Source organism: Peromyscus eremicus, chromosome 12, assembly GCF_949786415.1.
Source record: "Peromyscus eremicus chromosome 12, PerEre_H2_v1, whole genome shotgun sequence".
Classification (NCBI taxonomy): domain Eukaryota; kingdom Metazoa; phylum Chordata; class Mammalia; order Rodentia; family Cricetidae; genus Peromyscus; species Peromyscus eremicus.
The window spans coordinates 57,359,705-57,375,176 of NC_081428.1; the positions used below are offsets into that span (position 1 = coordinate 57,359,705).

The 15,472-nt window shown below is 35.2% G+C and overlaps 1 protein-coding gene across 4 annotated transcripts in view; it reads left to right on the top strand.

The window, feature by feature from the left end:
- Positions 1-15,472, top strand: part of Stxbp5l (syntaxin binding protein 5L) — a 231,240-nt gene that overhangs the window by 176,656 nt on the left and 39,112 nt on the right. For all 4 annotated transcript variants that reach the window (XM_059277086.1, XM_059277088.1, XM_059277087.1 and 1 more), the window contains one exon: positions 6,498-6,563. In XM_059277086.1, the coding sequence (XP_059133069.1) occupies positions 6,498-6,563 (66 nt within the window). The remainder of the gene's footprint in view (positions 1-6,497; positions 6,564-15,472) is intronic.

Consider the following 15,472-nt stretch of genomic DNA (forward strand, 5'->3'; position numbering starts at 1 on the left):
TCGAAAAGCAGATGGTTAAGTGACTTCCAGCATCATGATCATTGTGTGGAAGTCATAGAGTTAAAACTCCATCTGCCTGTCGGTGCTTAGTGCTTTGTTTCTGAGAATGTCAGAAATGTTGCAAGTTAAAAACTGATTGTATCCATGTTATTGAAAGGAAGTTTGAAGATACATTTAAGGTAAAGTGTGGCTAGAAACATTTGCTTGCGCATCAACATATAATTTACAAAAAGGGAACCTTTGAGATTACAATTTTTCAGTGTTCACCAAATGAGATTTTTCTGATTAAAGAATGGCAGGATGTCCTCAAAATGTAAATTAAAAAAACAAGAAAATGAGACAAGATGCTAATTATAAAGAAGAGGAGAAGGTAAGTGTAAGAGAACTATAAAGGAAGGGTAAAAATAAACATCTGAAAACAAAGTTCAGAATGGAAGAAAAGTAAAGGAAAAGGGGATTAAAAAAAAAGAAGGAATATCCAGACAAAAGAAAATATCAGCATAAATTGTGATAAACAAAGAGATCCACTCATTCAATATTTTCTTTTTATTTATTCTTCTCTTATGCAATACATCCCAAATACAGCCTCGACCCCTCTGCTCCTCCCAGTTCCCTACACACCACCCCTCTCCCCCAGACCCACTGCTCTCCATTTCCCTTCAGAAAAGAGCAGGCCTCCCAGAGATATCAACAAACATGGCAGAACAAGATGCAACAGGATTAGGCATGAACCCTCAACTACTGTGTTGAACAACTTTCTGAGGCCTTTAGTATACTGTGGTGAGAGAAACAATCCTGGTCTTTTCCTTGCAAATACTGTTGACTATATAGGTAAATAAATCCATAGATAGACTCTTATAACTGAAAGGTAGCCATGCTATGGTGGAGAAATGAGATAAGAGGCTAACTATAGTACTGGTTTTTGTTTTATCAGAGAAAAGCCTATTCAAGAAGGAAATACATAAGGGAAGCTTTGCAAGATAACAAGGAAGCAGTCAGAACTTTGGGTTTCCAGTTCCAAACAAGCTAGAATCAGAGAACTAGATTGGATTTACTGCCGGAAATAACCAAAGCCAATATTTTTAGACAACAAAATAAGGAAACAGTGATTTATTTTTAAAAATATATGACTTAAAGTACTTAAAGTGATGTTTAAAAGGTTGTCTCTGGCAGATGGTAACAGAAGAGGTGAACCCGAGAAAGACATCCATGTGCTGATAGTTTCCAGACTATAGCAAAAGGAAGGGAGGTCCAGGTGGAAACCAAGTGGCTTCTTTATCTAGTAATAAGCAGATGAAGAACCCAAAAAAACAGGGCTAGATCATACCACTTTCAAAGCTAATGGCTTTGAAGGGTGAAAACAAATTCCTCAGTGCTTGGATTGGATAAGCTGTTAAAAGGAATTTTTCATTCTCAATTTTAAAGAAAACATCATGTCATAAAGTTACATGAACATGAAATCATCTATTCAGAAAGAGGTTTGTGATAAGGGAGAAGGGGAGATACTAAAAGGAACACAATTCTTGGAAAGGTGAGGTGATGGGAATCAGCACATGTGCCTGGATTGGTATTATTAGATCATATAAGACCCCATAAAAGCCGGGCGGTGGTGGCATACGCCTTTAATCCCAGCACTCGAGAGGCAGAAGCAGGTGGATCTCTGTGAGTTCAAGGCCAGCCTGGTCTCCAAAGCGAGTTCTAGGAATGGCGCAAAGCTACACAGAGAAACCCTGTCTCAAAAAAAAAAAAAAAAAGACCCATAAAAACTATGTGACAGCATTGCAATGACTTGTCAATGTTTAAATGAAAGGAAAAATACTTATAAAATATGAACATGAAACATATTACATTAAAATAATCATAAAAGGGAGAAAATGACTCAAAACTGGGATATAATTATATCTCCTCAGTCACTTTCCTATTTTTTCCAAGTTTTGTATAAGAACAGAACATTATTTCCATAGTCAAAAAATGTATATTTCAAAAAACTATTGTTTTAATAATTGTATTAACTAATTTAATAACTATAAAATCTTCAGTATGAGTTTGGGATACATTGTAACTTGACACATGGAAATCGTTTCCTCATTAAGTCCATTTTGATTGCGACTATAGTGAAAGAGCTAGACAAACAGCAGGTTCAATAAGCAGTACAGAAATAGGTAAATGAAGCTTAGCTCTGTGTGTGTGCTCCTGCATGTGTAAGTGCTCACACATGAAGGTGCACGTTTTCACGTCTGTGCCCACATGAGGAAGCCAATGGTCAATCTGAAGTGCCATTCTTTAGGAATAATCCACATTGTTCTTTGAGGCAGCCAGTGTCTCCAGCACTGGGATTGCAATTATGTGCCACCATACCGGGCTTTTTTACATGGGTCCTGAGGATCATACTCAGATCCCCATGTTTGTGTGGCAGGCAATTTACAGAATAATTGTCTTCCAGCCTTAAAGCTAAGTTTTTAACTTCTAGTTTTTTTATTTTAATTTTTTGTGAAATGTCCATACTTCTTGCCTATTAATTACACTGTAATTACCTAATCTCATCTTTCCTACTTCCTAAGAGCTATATAGCCTGGGACATTTATGTAATGGCCTCTGCCTCTTCTTATCAGTATAATAAGAGTAATAATATAACTTTTCTCATGATATTGTTATAGGTAAAAGAGATAACTTACATAAATTACCTAGCAGTGTGTTAAGTACAAAATATTACATGTAATGAAATGTGGGCATTAGACGTTTATAACTTTGATTATTCAAAGTCAGCCGAAGTTTTCCAAGTCTCCCTAAAGCCTGGAGAATTTTTTTCCAGCCATATACATCACTCACTAATCATTATAATTCTTTTTTCTATTATTTATCTGTTGTTCCAAGTTACTTTTCTTAATATTTCTAGTTTAGGTAGTCTCTTCCTTTTTTATAAACTGTTATTTCTAATTGAATGTTATATAACAAAGCCTTTTAAGTGAATAAAAATTCAAGAACTACATAAGATAAGGTCATAGTGCAATTGTAAATTAATATTACTTATTTAATAATAAGTAATAATAAACTTCCTTGTATCTACTTTTTATCTCTTGGGCAAAAAATTGTGCTCAATATCATTTAAGTTAACTACTGTCTATTTTCAGGTTAATAGTATTGCTTATATCAGTAAATATTAAAACTATAGTGACTGAAAATAGAAATTTAAACATTGGATAATCTTACTAAGTTAAAAAAATCTTGAAATTTTCCAATGATATTTGAAATTTCCAATAAAATCTCAAATAACATGCCTTACAACTTAAGCTCAACTCTGAGAATATGACAGAGCAGAAAACTTCCTGTGACCTTGAATTTTTACCCTATCATTTGTTTGTTTAAAAACATAAAGACTTATGATTGTGTTACAGTGTAAATAGTACAGTAACGTACTGTAAAAGTGTTCAGACAAGGAGAAATAGCTCATATGTACTGAATATTTTAAAAGCTATATCACCCAGGTTTGTATAAGTACACTCTGTGATATGTATACAATGACAGGATCATCTGGTGATATGTTTCTCAGAACATACTCTGCCCATGAAAGATGAATTATTATAATTGTAGATTGGTTTTTGCTTAAGCTTTATCATGGATTTACTGTGAATTTATTTATTCAAAAAAGTATATTATATCCTCACCTCTTTGATCTTACAGTATCTCATCTATGAACATAGGGGTTAAGCCACATATTCATAATATGACATTACATTTCAGTTTGCAAATTCTATGAGGATTTTTTTCTGTTCCTATACTAGTTTCTTTTCTGTTGCTGTTACAAAATACTCTGACAAAAGCAACTTAAAAGAGAGAGAGTTTATTTTGGCTTTCAGTTCAAGAGATGATGTAGTCCATTGTGTCAGGGAAGGGGTGGCAGCAGACACATGAGGCTACCCAGGAGTTAGGCTGTAAAACCTCAAGACTCTCCCAGGGACATACTCCCTTCTGCAAGGTTCCACCTACTAAAGATTCTCTAACCTTCCTAACAGCACCACCAGCTGGGACCAAGTAGTCAATGTATGAGCCTATGGGAGACGTTTTACATTTCAGCCATAAAATTCTGTCCTTTGCCCCATATGCTCATGGTCATCTCATGATGCAAATCAATTTAGTACAACTTAAAAAAATCCCCATAGTGTTTAATAGTTGTACCAGTGTTTAAAGATCTCTTCTTAGACTCAGGGCAGACTCCTAAGTGCAACCCCCTATAAAATAAAACACAGATTTGTTCTTCTAAATTAACAATGGCACAAAGCATACATTCTCATTCCGAATCGAGGAATGGGAACATAGTGAGGACACATTGGTCCAAAGTAAGATCATAACCCAGCAAGAAAACATAAAATCCTGTATCTCAAGTGTCCAATATCTAGAGCTTCAGTTTCAAAGGGCTTAGGCAGCTCCACCCCTCCCTATGTGCTTCCTGCAGTATGATCTCTCTCCAGGGTAGTTTGTACTTCCTGTATGCAGCCCTCCTTGGCAGGTGTTCCTTGGCTCTGGTATATCCAACATCTTTAGGTCTCCATCACTCCATCATCATAACTCAGGTTTCATCTTCCCAGCCTCACACAATGGCTCCTGAAGGCCTTCATGTAGGTACTCCAACCCTGCCACACATTGCCTAGCCTCCATGGCTGAAACCATAGAAGATGAATCGATGATCCCCTCAATCTTGTATCTCTCATGCGCCCAAAACCAGTACCACATGGATAACACTGCCAAGTTCTGCTTCCAGCTAAAATAGAGTATGGTCCCTTTGGAACACAATTACAATAGCCTCTGCATGCCAAAGTTAAAAAACAAAATGAAACAAACAAACAAACAAAAAAACCCTCTAGGGAAGTGGTTCTCAATCTTCCTAATGCTGTGACCCTTTAATACAGTTCATTATGTTATAGTGACCCCCAACCATAAAATTGTTTTCATTGCTACTTTGTAACTGTAGTTTGCTACTGTTATGACCCATAAAGTAAATATCTGATATGCAGAATGTCTAATGTGTGACCCCTGTGAAAGGGTTGCTTAACCTCCAAAGAGGTTGCGACCCACAGGTTGAGAACTACTGCTCCAGGGTGTGGCCTTCCAGGAGTGGGGAATCCCTTGCACTCTCTCCAGTCACAAGTTGGAGCCTTTAGTGGATGAGGTCTTACCCTCAGCATATCTTTCCTGTTGTTGCAGCGCAGAGCAGGTGGCTTTTCTTTAATGACACTAATCCCTTTAACAACATCCTAGTGTTCTTTTCCTCTCCAAACTTCAGTTCTTATATCGTTTTGCCCCACTTGTTCTTTTTCATTGTAGATGTGTGCAAGTGCAGTCATTCATAACAAATGGCACAAACTGAATGTTATATTGTCATAAAATCTCCTCTACCCAAAGAATTCGTCTGTTACTTTTTGAAGCTGCTTCATGCAAACTCTCAGGACATGGGCAGAGTGTATCCAATTCTTTGATCAAAATCCCACAAATGCCCCTGGACCCATTCTTGATAGAGTCCTTGTTTCTCATGAGCTTGACCTCCATTGTCCGTGTTTCTCTCAGCACTCCTGTCTTTGAAGTTCCTACTACGACAGCCCCTTCCTTAAGCTCTACTTACAGCATTCAGTTCCTTTTCCAGCTCAAGTTCCAAAACCTTCCACATTCCTCCCATAAAACAAAGACCACAGTAGCACTTCTGGCATTTGTTACATAAATTGCATAATGAAAAGGTGATAGGGAAGAATAGGAACAAAGACAAATTTTATCATTCACAATACCTCTCAAATGTTTCTGGGTATAGAGACAGATAAGTGCAAACTGAATAGTTATAAACAAATGAAAAATTACGTGAGGTTATCCATCAAGAATAGGAAACTATGATGAATGATATTTTATGAATGTTTTAAGAATGCAGAGTTGCAGATTTTGAGAACCACAAAATGTATATTAATCTGTCCTGCTTTACCTTTGTATTATCCAGAAAGTGATAAAATGGAAAGTAAGAAATACTAGAAATAAGAGAATGATGTAGTGTTTATTGTACCTTGATGACATTGAACAAATTACTTTTATATAGAAAATACTAAAAACAACTATAAAAATTTTAAATCTGTAGTATCTCTTAAAAGATCTTTTTAAAATCAATACCTCCTGAAGTAGAGGATTGTATTATGTCTTTTTAAAGCACTTTCTATTTCCTATTCTTCTTGGTATATTTGTTAAGGAATTTGGTCATTTATTAAAGTAGGTAAGTGTAAATAATAAAGACTTATCTTTACACCATCCATGTTTAATTACTCTTTGTATCAGTAAGTTGTCATTTATTTATTCCTGTATCACAGGTTTTTCAAATTAATTTACATAAGATGAGTATGGTAAAGTAGTTTTCACAAGTTAAAAAAGCTTGAAGCAATTACCTATAAATAAGAATTGCCTATGAAGTGTCAGCAAAATTTATCTTTTTTCTCTCTCCCTCTCCCCCTCTATTACATTTCCAGGCTTAACAGAGCTGAACGATAGTCCAGTTCCTCTGGAACTAGAGCGCTGCAAGTCTCCCACCTCAGGTAAACAGAGTGGTGTTGTTCAAGCTTCTGGTGATTACTATAGTAAGCTATTGATATATTTTCATAATTCTTTTCAAATTAGTAGTTAATTCAGTTTCTGAAATTTAGTCATAAGTAGCTTTGTTTCCAAAATAAATACAAATGAGTGTCTTTTAGAATATTCTTGGCCCAAAATAAAAATAAGATCAGAAGTATGAATATAATATTTTAAAATATTTCTTAAAGAAAGATAATTTTTCACATGTGGCAAGAGTGCCTAAAAATGTGTCAAATAAAAATGGGTAATAGATACAAAACTTTATCATCTATTGGTATAGTTAGATTTGTGAGAAATTTAAATTTTAGGTGCAGAAAAAAATTATAGCATGTACCTGGGCCACTATTCATGGCATGCTTATTTAATGATAAATTAAAATGAAATCTAATATGGCAGGAAATAAAACATTTTCAAGATAAAATGTGAGCCCACTAAATGTACATGTAACACTTTGAGGAAAGAGATTCCTAGAGATAAATCTTTAAAGCATATGAATAAATTAATAAATATTTTTGCATGATATGATTCTGAGTGGTTGCATATTTTTTAAATCTGATTATATATTATCTCAAAAAATTGAAAATTATTTTTAAAATATCTGTTTATTCTGAATTTTCTATAATGAGTATATGACAATGGATAAAATTTTAGCACTTAATTATCATGTGTATCTTTGATAGTAGATAGATCAATTCCTATCATATTTCAAAAGATGTGATTGATGTGTAGCTAAATGGTAGAGTGCTTGCCTAGCATGTACAAGGCCCTGGGTTTGGGCCCTACCACTATAAAAAAACTGTTTTTCTCAGAATAGCAAAAGATATCATGACTTTTATTTACATTACTTTTTATTTACATTATTTATTGTATATGGAATTGTTAAAATTTAATAATGTTTTTTAAGCATGTATCTGGATTTTAAAAATTATTGCAGCATTTCTTCAATTTGCTGTATACCCTTTGTAAGTTGCTGATTCTTTTTCCTTGCTCTACAGACATCTAGCCTATGTAGAACCTATTGCATCCTATGTGAAGTTTTCTTTTAATAAGATCTTTCCATTCTTATTTTATTGCTTTTTTTTTAAAGATAATTTTATTTGTATATGTGTGAGCCTACAAAAATACATGTGTATCACATATGTACAGGAGCTTACAGATGCCAGACAAAGGCATCAGATCTGATACTGCAAATATAAACAAGTGGTTGTGACCAGTCACGTGTATGCTGGGAACGAAAACTGATTCCTCTGCAAGAGGAGTACTCTTAACCACTGACTGTCTCTCTGGCACCATGGTGATTTTATTTTGATTGCCTAAACACAACCCTTCTTTTTGCATCCTCTTTGGCACCCTCGTGATTTAGGAAATCATTGCTTCATACCTAGAGTAACACAAAAATATTCTGGCAAATGTTTTTGCCTTTTAAACTCCCTTTACAGTTCATTCTCCATATCATGTTGCAGAATTAACTTCCTTAAAATATTACTTTGTCATATTTTCTTATAGCTAAAAATCTTTCATATAATTCATTGTCCTATATCCAATTGTTGCACCAACCTAACTTTAAATTTGAATAATAAACATTGAACTCTCTCTTCCATTCTGTTCTCACATATTTCTGTCCTCCTGAAAAGCTGAATATTGCTGTTATTTTTTATTTATTTTTCTAGACTATTTTTGTTTGAAAATAAGCAAAAAAGACATCCATTTTAGCTCCTTGTTTTATGTAGTTTACTATAATTTTGCTTGCATCGACTTACAGTTTTCTGTTAGTCTGTGCCTTATTATTGAGAAATTTAGACCATTGATGTTGAGAGATATCAATGAGAAGTATTTGTTAATTCCTGTTATTTTATTGTTGTTGTTGTTGTGGTGGTGGTGGCGGTGGCGGCGGCGGCGGTGTCGGTGGTGTGTGTGTTTACCCTCTAGTTTTGCTAGTCTGGGATTATTTATTCCTTGTGTTTTCTTGGGTGTAGTTAACCTATTTAGGTTTGAATTTTCCTTCTATTGCCTTCTGTAGGGCTGAATTTGTAGATATATATTGTTTAAATTTGGTTTATCTTGGAATGTCTCATTTTCTCCACCTATTGTGATTGAATGTTTTGCTGGCTGCCATCTATGTTCTCTTAGTCTGTAGAAATCTGTCCAGGCTCTTCTAGGTTTTAGAGTCTCCACTGAGAAGTCAGGTGTTATTTGAATATAACTGTCTTCATATATGACTTGTTCTTTTTTCTTTGCAGCTTTTAATAATCTTTTTTTGTTCTATATGTTTAGTGTTTTGATTATGTGATGGGGAATTTCCCTTCTGGTTCAGTCTACTTGGTGTTCTGTATGGTTCTTGTACCTTGATAGGCATCTCCTTCTTTATGATTTTGTTAAAAATTTTCTGTGCCTTTGACCTAAATTTCTTCTCCTTCCTCTATTCCTATAACTCTTAGATTTGGTCTTTTCATAGTGTCCCAGATTTTCTAGATGTTCTGTTCCAGTTTTTTTAGATTTAACATTTTCTTTGCTTGAGCTATCCATTTCTTCTATCATGTCTTCAGAGTCTGAGATTCTCTCTTCAATCTCTTGAATTTTGTTGTTGAGGCTTGTCTCTAAGGTTCCTGTTCACATTCTCAAATATTTCATTTCCAGATCTCCCTCACTTTTATTTTACTTTATTTATTCTCTCTGTACTTTTAGATCTTGAACTGTTTGATTAATTTCCTCCCACTGTTCATTTATGTTTTCTTAGATTTTTTTAAGAGATTTATTCATTTCCTCTTTAAGGACCTCTATCATATTTACAAAGGCTGTTTTAAGATCTTCATCTCATGCTTCAGCAATGCTGTAATAGTCAGGGCCTGCTGTAGTAGGATTGTTGGGCTTTAGTGGAGACATATTGTCCTGGCTGTTAGTGATTGTGTTTTTACACTGACATTTATCTGGGTTTAGGTAAATTGTAATTCTGGGTGATGATATCTAGTTTTGTCTTTGTGGGGTGAGTGTTTTGTTCCTCGGTTTCTGTTGCCCTCTCTGGTTCTTAGGAAAGTGTGGTAGCTGTGTGTTGCCTGGTAGAAAATTCTTCCAGGACCCTGCTAGGTATGGCCACTGGAGGTTCCAGGTAAAATGTGTTTCTAGGTATTGAGAGCTGACACTTAGGAATGGGGTTTGGCTAGGAAGGGAGCTGAAGGGGTCCAAAGAAGGGAGGAAAGCAGGGTCTTCCACCCGTATCTGCTTAGTCCCCTAGGAATGGAGACAGAGGTTGGAGAGATGCCACAGCAGGCGGTCTGCTACAGAGCTGGAGATGAGACTGGAGGGCTGGATTGGGAGGAAAGGAGGGAGAAGTGAAAGATCTGCTGTCAGCCTACCTGCTTAGCTGGCAGGAGTGACTGGGGGTTCTCAGGAGATGCCTGCTGGAGTTGGGGGCTGGGATAAAGCAATGAGTCTGTGGACAGAAGTTGAGGGGAAGATTTGTGGGATCCACTGGAGATGGTGTCAGAGAAGAGAGGAGCTCGACTAAAGGGCTGGGGGCAAGACTGGGGATTGGACTTGGAGGAGAGGAGGAAGAGGTAAAAATTTTCAGGTAATGTACCTGCTTCCCTGAATGGAGTGAGAGTTTTTCTGTTTTCTTTTGCTTTTGCTTTCGACCTGAGTTACTTTAAGTGAATTTATAGCATTGGGTAGCAGTGTTACTTTATTTCTTGTGTTCCTATTTATATTCTGCTTACTTTACCTGCCAAGAACTGAAAATCAGTAAATTAAAATGGCAATATATTTGTTGCTTTTCTTTCTACCTGCCATTTTTATTTCTCGGAGTATTTTTTACTTACTATGTCATATTTTGTATGCTGATATTTGGAAAGCATATCCACATTTAAAGTATAACTTTTAGCAGTCAGTGGTATTTTTTACTTTACATATTATGTTCTTTACCTAAGTTTTACCTATTTTATCAATACCATAACTCGTGTTTTTCTAATTTCAAATATTTTGGAATACCTTAACCCTAACTCTTCTGGCTAAACGCTTTTCTGGATTATGGTACATAAGCTTTACAGTGTATACATCTTAAAAATCTCAGCCAGATTCATTTAACAAATAAAAATACTATGTAAAACTCCCAGTTGGAAACAGAACATGTATAACATTACCCTGACCTCCACAACAGCATCTACTGTTCTCCTATCTCTGTGTATTATGACTTGTATGTGTTTATTAACATAAATAAGAATTGTGGTACTTTGATATGAATGAAATCATATGATATTTACTTTTCTTGTTTATCTATCCTCTCCCTCACCTCTCTTTCTCCCTCCTCCCTCTATGGGTGTATCCATCTCAATTACAGAATGATATTTTTGCTATGTAATATCTCATTATATAAACATGCCTCAATTTAATGTTACAGAACATTTGGTGCTTTGGGGCTTATATAAATGAGCCGATATGACTATCTTCTATCTTTTTAATGCAAATGTCGGCTCATTTCTGTTGCATATAGGTCTAGAAGGAGAACTGGGGAATGTCAATTATGCAAATGTACAGATTTAGCAAATATACTACCAAAGAATTTTCTAAAGTAGTTGTACCAATTTACTTCCACTTAAAGTGCTCAAAGTGTCCATTCTTTCATATACTTCCTGATATTCATTGTTAAAGGCAGTTAATTTTAAAAATTATAGTCATTTTGAAGTATATATAGTATTATTTCATTGTAGGCTTAAATTGGATTGCACATCTCTAATATCTGATGATTTTGAAAATGTACCTATTTATCCTCTTTTATAAGACATTTAATTCTTTTCTACATTTTTTATTAATTTCTTATGTGTTTGTGTGGTGCTGGACAGATGTTTTTTGATGCATGTATATGGTACAAAATATCTTGTTCCTTCTCTGTGGTTTTCCCTTTAACTTTCTCAAAGTCAATGCTGGTTCTAATATAATTCAACTTGACAGTGTTTTATTTTATTGGAGTACTTTATGAGTTTTTGTTTAAAGAAAATCTTTGCCCACTCTATGAGCATGAAGCAACTTTTAATACTATCATCTAGAAGCTTATTGTTTTATATTCCACTTTTAACTTCCATATGGAATTTGTTCTGTATATAATATGAGGAAGGAGCTGTTTAGCTATTCAATTGATAAGTGAGATATATTTGGAAACTACCCTTTCCTTCACTGCACAGAAGTGGAGGTTTTGCTGTAAATCAGTGGTCTTTATGTTGTGGTGCATGTGTGTGTGTAGGCTTTATCTTTCATTCTAAATATAATGTATACCACTTTTTCAGACCATACTGTTTTAATTAATATAGCTTAATAAATACTGATGACAGTTGCTCCAAATTTTTGGTCCCTTTTCAGGATTGTTTTATATATTCTAATTTTTTTAACTTTTGGGAATAATTTATTATAACATAAGCATGTTTACATTGTTATTACAATTCTACTAGTTATAGATCAATCAGGTATAATTTACATGTTTAATAATATTGAATTTCCCCTTTGTATTACACATTTTTATGTGGGTTTTTTAACTCAGTAATGATTTTTAATTTTCATTGTAGAAGTATTGTTCATCTTTCATTAGATTTCTTTTGTATTTGATTTTTCAATTATTATAAATGTCATTTAATTTTCTAGACATGTGACTAGAATACAAAAACATAATATGTACAAATTACATTTGCATCCAATAACTTGTTAAATTTACAAATTCTAATAGTTCATAAATTCTTTCAGATTATCTACATATTTAATTACATTCCCAGTGAAAATGGCATTTCTAGTTCTTCTTCTAAAGAAAGATGTTGTCTAAGGCCTCCCTATAGTATTGCATAGATGTGATGTTAGTAACATCCTTGTTTCTAACCTCAGGGATAAGACCTTAAAATGTGTGCTAACTGCTGAAAGGTTTTGGTGAGCATCCTACCTGTATCCCTCTTCCTATAGTGCTTATTATTTTATGAGAGTTAGGGCACCTCTGGAAACTCCACTGCACTGCTATTCTTAGGGTAACCTCGAAGGGCTTGGGTGCAGTGCAATCCAGTAGATTACTTCAAAGCAGGACAGTTTTGTCTAACTCTGTTTTTTGTTTCTTGGAGATAAAATTATGTACTATGATGGAATTCTTTTACCACTTCCATGCTAATAATGGCAGTTGAGTGCATTTTCCTAAATGGGATAGATATAGAATTTTCCCTGTGAAAAAACTTTAGATATTTTTCTCAGTAGTTATTCCCCACAAACAATATTATTGGAGGATCTTAGACCTCCCCCAATTAAATCCTCTAAAATCAGACGAAAATATCCTATGTATGTCTATTGAAATAAGATAAGCTAGAACTAAGGGAAGCCAGTAATCATTTTATATAGTTTTTCTTTGTTCTCAGAGTCTCTTGTACCCTAATAAGCTACAAATAACAGAGATGAAGGTTCAACTATGAAGTATGTCCTTGAGGTAATGAAAGAGAATGGAATGTATACTGGGAGTTGTAGAATCCAGTGAGCCAACTGGAATCTGATGTTCTCAGCATTCAAGATAACATACTGTTCTCATATTAGTTATTCATTTACTAAACTCTTTAACCAGTATTTTCAGTTTCCACAGTTAGACATTAGGCTATCCACTGAAGAAAATATAAGAACAGAAAGTAGCCGGGCGGTGGTGGCAGCGCACGCCTTTAATCCCAGCACTCGGGAGGCAGAGCCAGGTGGATCTCTGTGAGTTCGAGGCCAGCCTGGGCTACCAAGTGAGTTCCAGGAAAGGCGCAAAGCTACACAGAGAAACCCTGTCTCGAAAAAACCAAAAAAAAAAAAAAAAAAAAAAAAAGAACAGAAAGTAAACATACTTCATCACAATAAAACTAGAGCCCATTTGCAGAAACAAGTATTAAATTAATAATGTTAAAATTAATACTTTTTAAAGCTATGAAACGCGTTTGCACTCAACAGGTAATGTTGTGTAATTTGTATCCTGTATAAGCTCATCTTCCATGAGGGTTGGATGGGTATTAATATTCAGTCCTACCCCCCAGTGGCCTGACAAAACTATAATTTTCTAAAGAAAACAGCCCCTTCTCAGGACAAAGAGTTGAAAACTCATCAAACCTTTAATTTTGGGGTTATATCATCTCAAGAATATAGACCTTTTTTCAAATCCTGTGCCCAGGAGAGCATCCTCTTCTATGCTCCAATCGAGTCCCAGACTCCTTCTGTTTCTATTATTTCCACCAACCTTACAATTCCTATTTCCCAAAGTTTACAAAAACCTTAATATGCAACCAAGTCCATTGATAGCTAGGGTGACAGATGTTTATTTTATTAAGCATATCTTTATTAAAATATCAGAGAAGTGGTGTCATAAAATAGTCAAAAATGGAGTGGCCAACTCTGTCTCTTCTCAGGCTTGGGCTTGATCTAGATTCAGTGGCCCAGACTTAGTGTTTCTTCTGGTAAATTTTGTGTACCTAATATCCCACTGAATCTTCAAAGAAACTTTATTTTCCCTCCTATAATATATACATATGTAATACATAGGTATGTATATACATAATCATATTTATATTAAATAAAGGCACAAAATTGGACTGGGAAGATGCTCAATGAATAAAAATAGTAAAAAATACCTTGTCAGATAATCGTGAGTACTGTTGGTCAGCTCCCCAGCACCTACATACATGTGAGATAGTATGGCAGTCTGCTTGTAGCCCTAGCACTTGAGAGGCAGAGATAGAGGATTCCTGGAACAGGCTGGCTAGCTAGAGTAGCTGCATCAACAAGCTCTGGATTCAAATGAGAAGCCCTGCCTCAATATATAAGGTGGAGAGTGATCCAGGAAGGTACTTGACACCTCCTTCTAATCTCTTCATGCATACACGCACATGCGCACACACACTCCAGCCCAGCACACAGAACTCTGTGCAGTCATTAGGAAATTGATCTCTAAGAAATATTCTTAGTTCACTTGGGCTGAGAAATTATATGCCAATAGTCTTGTATTCCCTTCCTTTAGGACTTGCCACCAGAACGCCTGAGGCAGCACCAGGCTTTTATAGGAATGAAGTGCCAGCTGTGAGACAGAGGAATCAAGTACACCACTTGCCAGGTGAAGGTGAAAATCTTTTCTATGAATAAACGAAAGGCGCGTTTCTTCCCAATTTGCTTCACAGTTCAAAACTTGTTTCTGGTGTGTTGTGCTGAAAACACAGGTCAAAACATGGCAAATACAGACAGGTTGCTGGGAGCGTTTATTCAATCAGAAACACTTATGTCATATTATAAAAGTAGAGATTCCTAAGACTTTTGTCTTATCTTGAAATGTTCCTTAGAATTTTGATACTTTTTAAAAACCATACAGATGAATAACCTCAGGAAGCCTATAAGAAAGTAGGACAGGACAAACAGGAAATTTAAATGCCCCCCCAACTAGTGAGATTTTATTATAGAATCACCATTAGCCTTTATACTCCAGTGAGTTGATTTCTGTAACCAGCAACAACCACTGATGATCACAAGGACTCGATCAAAGAACTGCCACTTGACCAAGTTTTCCTGAAGAATTGTCCTTCACAGGTTTCATCATCACAATACTATGCAAAGGCCTTAAAACCCGAAACTGCTCATTGGGACCCAAACAAACTCAAACACAGGCTGTGTACCCTTCTTAAGGTAGTAGTCATCTATTACAAAGTGAACATGGCCAGATTTGTAACTCTAAAGAGTTACTAATATTATAGATCTCAAGTAAGATCAGTAGCCAAGGAAGATAAAAGTACGTGTGAAAGCTTTATAGACAGTAGTTTCTACATACCCTTTTCTGGTGAGAAAAGTAAAGTTCAGAATGTTTCAAAGGAAAGGGGTAAATTTTCAGTTTACCTAAGCTGTT